At 39.2% G+C, this 6,000-nt stretch overlaps 1 protein-coding gene across 2 annotated transcripts in view; it reads right to left on the bottom strand.

Annotated features, from left to right (window-relative positions):
• Positions 1 to 6,000, bottom strand: part of INTS4 (integrator complex subunit 4) — a 128,307-nt gene extending 122,307 nt beyond the window's left edge. For both annotated transcript variants that reach the window (XM_053561375.1, XM_053561374.1), the window contains exons 1-2: positions 5,881 to 6,000; positions 3,277 to 3,471 (exon numbers count right to left, since the gene is read on the bottom strand). In XM_053561375.1, the coding sequence (XP_053417350.1) occupies positions 3,277 to 3,471; positions 5,881 to 5,934 (249 nt within the window). In that variant the 5' untranslated portion in view covers positions 5,935 to 6,000. The remainder of the gene's footprint in view (positions 1 to 3,276; positions 3,472 to 5,880) is intronic.

Raw genomic sequence — 6,000 nt, forward strand, 5'->3', positions numbered from 1 at the left:
AAAAAAAAAAATTGTTCTAGATTTTAAAAAAGACCAAATATCTTGTGAGAACCTGGTTTACATTCTGATTGGAACATATCCACTATAAAAAAGATATTGGGGAACAACTAGAGAAATCACAAAACGGACTAATTTTTAGATGACATAAAGGAATTATTTAATTTTTTTCAATGTGGTTTATGTCAAAAAAAAAAAAATCCCTTCTTCAGAGGTATGACTGAAATTCGGAAAAATGATAATACTTTAAAAAAACTTCAGGGGAAAAAAATTCAGGAAAACAAATAAATGGAGGAAATCTGGCAAAACATCAATAACTATTAAATCCCACAAATGGGTTTTGGTAGTTCTTAAATATTTTCTCTAGTTTTCTATAATCTCAATAATTTTCAGTCTCAAAAAAAAAAAAAAATTAGCCAGGTACAGTAGTCCACACCTGTCTATAGTCCCAGCTACTTGCTTGAGCCCAGGAATTTAAGGTTGCAGGGAACTATGATCTCACTACACTGCACTGTAGCTGGGGGAACTAGTAAGACCCTATATCAAAAAAAAAAAAAAAGATGATGAGCATTTTTTCATATGTCTGTAGGCTGTGCGCCTGTCTTCTTCAGAGAAGTTTCTCTTCAAGTCCCTTGCCCAGCCTGCGATGGGATCCCTTGTTCTTTTCTTGCCAATGCGTTTGAGTTCTCTGTGGATTCTGGTTATTAAACCTTTGTCGGAGACATAACCTGCAAATATCTTCTCCCATTCTGAGGGCTGTTTGCTTGCTTTACTTACTGTGTTCTTGGCTGTGCAGAAGCTTTTTAGTTTGATCAAGTCCCGATACTGTATTTTTGAAGCAGCTTCAATTGCCCGGGGGGTCCTTCTCATAAAAAACTCGCCCAACCCAATTTCAACTACTTTGAGATATCATCTAACTCCAGTGAGACTAGCCTATATCACAAAATCCCAAGACCAGAGATGTTGGCGTGGATGTGGAGAAAAGGGAACACTTTTGCACTGCTGGTGGGAATGCAAATTAATACATTCCTTTTGGAAAGAGATATGGAGAACACTTAGAGATCTAAAAATAGATCTGCCATTCAATCCTGTAATCCCTCTTACTGGGCATATACCCAGAAGACCAAAAATCACACTATAACAAAGATATTTGTACCAGAATATTTATTGCAGCCCAATTCATAATTGCTAAGTCATGGAAAAAGCCCAAGTGCCCATCGATCCACGAATGGATTAATAAATTGTGGTATATGTACACCATGGAATACTATGCAGCCTTAAAAAAGATGGAGACTTTACCTCTTTCATGTTTACATGGATGGAGCTGGAACATATTCTTCTTAGTAAAGTGTCTCAAGAATGGAAGAAAAAGTACCCAATGTACTCACCCTTATTATGAAACTAATGTAGGACCTTCACATGAAAGCTATAACCCAGTTACAACCTAAGAATAGGGAGAAGGGGGAAAGGGAGGGGAGGGAGGGGGGAGGTAGGTGGAGGGAGGGGGATTAATGGGATTACACCTGCGGTGCATCTTACAAGGGTATATGTGAATCCTAGTAAATGTGGAATGTAAAGGTCTTAGCAAAATAACTAAGAAAACGCTATGAAAGCTATGTTATCTAGTGTGATGACAATGTGTCAAACGATCTATGAACCAAGTGTATGGTGCCCCATGATCATATTAATGTACACAGCTATGATTTAATAAAAATTTAAAAAAAGAAAAAAATAAATAAATAAAATAAAACCATCCCTGTGGAAAAGCTGAAAAAAAAAAAAAAAGTTGGGGAAGGAAGGAAGGAAAATTTCAAGGTGAAGTTTTAATATTTAACTAATTTATGGTTCAAATAATTTCTTTTCCTTTAACGTCAGACCTTGCCTATGTAAACTGAAAAATAAACACAATATATGGACTTTGTTTTGTTTATATTATTTCCTGCATTTAATCATGCATGAATTAATGTTTCATCTAATCCATTAAAACACATAAAAGAAATAAATGCCACCTTGCTTTAAAAAGAAGAAAGAAAGAAAAGGCTACTGTAACTAGATATGAAGCTCATAAATTAGGATAGGAACAGGTGAGGGGACTGATTCCAGAGATCAATCTAGTTACAGAGAATTATGGTTGACGCCAACTCCTCTGTATGAGCTCCCACTGTGCTCTTTACAACCCACTCACAGTACCGTCAGCACTATGACGCGCCTTACTGCTTGCATAGCTGTCTTCATCTATTACAGTATACTGTCAGTTTCTGGGGACAGGGTTTTCATCTGTTTTATCTCTGTCCACAGTACCTAGCACATGAATGACATTGAGTAAAGCTTGCTGAATGAACATCTTATTTTTTTGTAATATTAACCATTTTGTAGATAAAATACAACTTTTTTTTTTTCACACTGTTGTCCTGGGTATAATGCAGTAGCATCATCATAGCTCACTGCAACCTCAAATTCCTGGGCTCAAGTGATCCTCCTCAGCCTCCTCTAGCTGCAACTACAGATGCACAGTATGGAATCTGACTAATTTTTTCTATTTTTATTATTTTTTATTTTTATTTATTTATTTATTTACTTTTTTGAGATAGAGTCTCACTCATCGCCCTTGGTAGAATGCCATGACATCACAGCTCACGGCAACCACAAACTCTTGGGCTTGCCTCAGCCTCCCAAGTAGCTGGGACTACAGGAGTCCACCACAACACCCAGCTATTTTTTTGTTGTTGTAGTTGTCATTGCTGTTTAGCAGGCCCCGGCCGGGTTCAAACCCACCAGCCCCAGTGTATGTGGCCGGCAACCTAACCACTGAGCAGTGGGTGCCAAGCCTAATTTTTTCTATTTTTAGTAGAGCCCAGGTCTCACTCTTGAACTTCTGAGCTCAGGCAATCTTCTGGGCTTGGCTTCCCAGAGTGCTAGGATTACAAGCATGAGCTACCGTGCCTGGCACAATATAACTCTGATACATACTCCCTTTAGATCCTCATGATTTTTTTTTTTTTGAGACAGAGTCTCACTATGTTGCCCTCAGTGGCAACACAGCTCAGTGTGTGCAGTAGCATCACAGCTCACAGCAACCCCAAACTCTTTGGCTCAAGCAATTCTCTTGCCTCAGCCTCCCAAGTAGCTGGGACTATAGGCATCTGCTATTTTTTTTGCAGTTGTCATTGTTGGTTAGCTGGCCCAAGCCAGGTTTGAACTCTCCCCCTTCAGTGTATGTGGCTGGCACCATAAGCACTGTGTCACAGGCACTGAGCCAGGTCCTCATGATTTTCTTACCTTGTAATAATGTTCCAGGAGAATCCTGACTACTCCCTCCACACTTTCTGCCTCAACAGGCTTCCTGGCAAACTGAAGTAAGTATTGCAAAGCATCTGCTGGGGAGGTAGCTTTACACAGATCTATGTGGAGTGCTGCAGATTTACTTGGTTTTGTCAGTCGGAGTTTCTTAGTAGCAATTTCCTCCTGTGGTTGCTGAAATGGGATAGGAAGACAAGACATAAAAACTTCATGAAAATACAGCCTGTAAATTTAACTTTGCCTCATTTGATGGAAATGACTTCCCTTATACCGAATAATGTTATTTAGATCACAGACCTAGACTTACAAAAAAGCAGTGTTATAAACTGAAATAAGAGCAATGGTTTGGTGACAAGGTCATGAGTCTCAATTTTGCCTTTCTCAAGCTCCTACAAGACTCTGGGCAAGTCATTAAATTTCTCTAAGTCTCAGTTTGTTTTTCCAAAGTCTCAATTTGTTCTACTTATCTCTGAAGATTATTGTAGTTTTTGGGTTTAGATGCCAGAGAGAGGAACCATTACATTCTTTATTAGAAAATAAACATCAATTCTTTTTTTTTTTTGCAGTTTTTGGCTGGGGCCAGGTTTGAATCCGCCACCTCTGGTATATGGGGCTGGCAGCCTACTCCTTTGAGCCACAAGGGGCCGCCCATAAATATCAATTCTACAAATATATTGAGATTGTGCTGAGCCACCCAGTAGGTTCAGATTCTCTCCTTAGAAAACTAGAACTGATGGAGAAAAAATCTGCCCCTTACACTGAGGAAAAAAATCTGCCCCTTACTACAGGTGACTATCTTTACTCAAGTCACTCTGGTTTTATTAGAATAGTCAATGTTGGAAAAAAAAAAATGCCATATACCTAGCAAACTGTAATCACTGAATAGATGTTTACTAAATGAATGATTTAGAATTAAGAGTTATTTTTGCATTTCAATTTTGCTATTCTGTTCTAAGTCATGAGTCTCACTTTTAGTATCTATGAAGCAGGAATGATAACACACACTACCAGTCTTTCTCAACAAGTAAACCTTATGAACCATAGAACACAGAAAGTTACTTGAGTGATTATTTCTTCAATTCTCCCAAGGATAGTATATAACTGGAACCATTCCAGATGCATTCATTACACATGATGGATGTTAAAAGTCTGTATAAAAGGTAACCTGTTACTCCAGGTCAAGTTAGGCCAGGGTGGGTAGGTACAGAAGAGGATCCTAACAGAAGGTACATGCTATAATCAATAATTTTCCTTAACACCCAATACATCATTTTGGAAGAATCACCTCCTTACAAATTCACACCACTATAGAGAGGAAATAGGATTATTCTAGATAAGACAGAAAGACATGATAAAAAGAATTAGGGCTTTGGAGTCAGAAATTTGTATTCAGTAAACACTTACTAGTCAAGGAAGGCCTTCTCTTTCTATAAAGGAGAATACCAATACCTATTTCACAAGAATATATGAGAAATATAAATCATCACGTTTTTATTTTACACACATAATAAGTACAAGGCACGTATCAGTTCTGTCTCATTTCACATCTTCACAGAGAAGGAAAAGGAACAGATACACCAAGATCTCATTTAATCACTCAAGGGTAAGTATTCATCAAAAATAAAGTGAAGAAATGAATTCTTCCCTTAAAATTTGTACCCATTTCCATCCTATTCCATGCAAATTCGGTCTTCAGTGTTATCTTCAGTGTTATCTGCAGTTAGGTCAAAATCTGGGAAAGAACTTTTTTTCCTAGGGACTTAGTAAGGGAGAGGACAAACCAATATCAGCTATCATTAAACCATCAATAACGTTTTAGAGACCTACCCCCTATGGTCAATATACAGGAAATAAAGCAGGCATTATCTCTGCTGTCAAGGAGCTTAGACTGGTGGGGAGATATGTACATCTGATTATAGTGGTACTGAATGAAATGTACAAACAGAAGAGTAAAACAGAGTGCTACAGAAGCAGTCAAAGAAGAGACTAAGCTCTTGCTGAGGTTTCAGTGAGCATCACTGACTTCTCCAGTCCTTAACTCCAAGAGAAGACCCCCTTTCTGGGTTAGTTGTTCCACCAACGGAGCTTTCCCCCTATAAAGCCTGTGGCCTTTGCCTGCTTTGATTGGGTCTTGAAAAATTCTATAGACCCTGCCATCCCCTTAGAGCTGTGCATATGACCCAATTTGTCGCTGGTCGCTTTTCTTGTAACTAGAGCTAGGATGGGCTCTGCTGCTGCATCCTTGAACACTCGAGAAGTCTCAACAGCCACATCTGGAAACGAGGATGCTAATGTAACCCGATCTAGCAAGGCATGAGAACAAAATGAGATAACTGATAAGACAGTCGCGTAAATTGTAAAGTACTATTTGTTTCCTCTAATAACTTTTTTAAAACTATGTCAGACCACATATTAGTTACTGACAACAGCGGCTGTTGGCTAACACGGCCACTAACATGCAGGCTCAGAGAGACCAACAAGTACTTGGCACTCCACACGGGTTTATGGCTCCGCAAAGTACCTGGGTTCGGACAACTTTCCTCGCCTTGGACAGGCCCTGGAACTTTTCCTGCAGAAGCTTACCTGAACCACCTTAGAGAATTCTTCATACACCCGCTTCTTAAGGTGCGCCGCCATGGCTACTCGCGGGCCCTCTGAGCTTCCGTACTCTACGAAGGAGGCGCGGTGGAGGAATTCCGAAAG

The sequence above is a fragment of the Nycticebus coucang genome, chromosome 14 (assembly GCF_027406575.1).
Source record: "Nycticebus coucang isolate mNycCou1 chromosome 14, mNycCou1.pri, whole genome shotgun sequence".
In the NCBI taxonomy this organism is placed as follows: domain Eukaryota; kingdom Metazoa; phylum Chordata; class Mammalia; order Primates; family Lorisidae; genus Nycticebus; species Nycticebus coucang.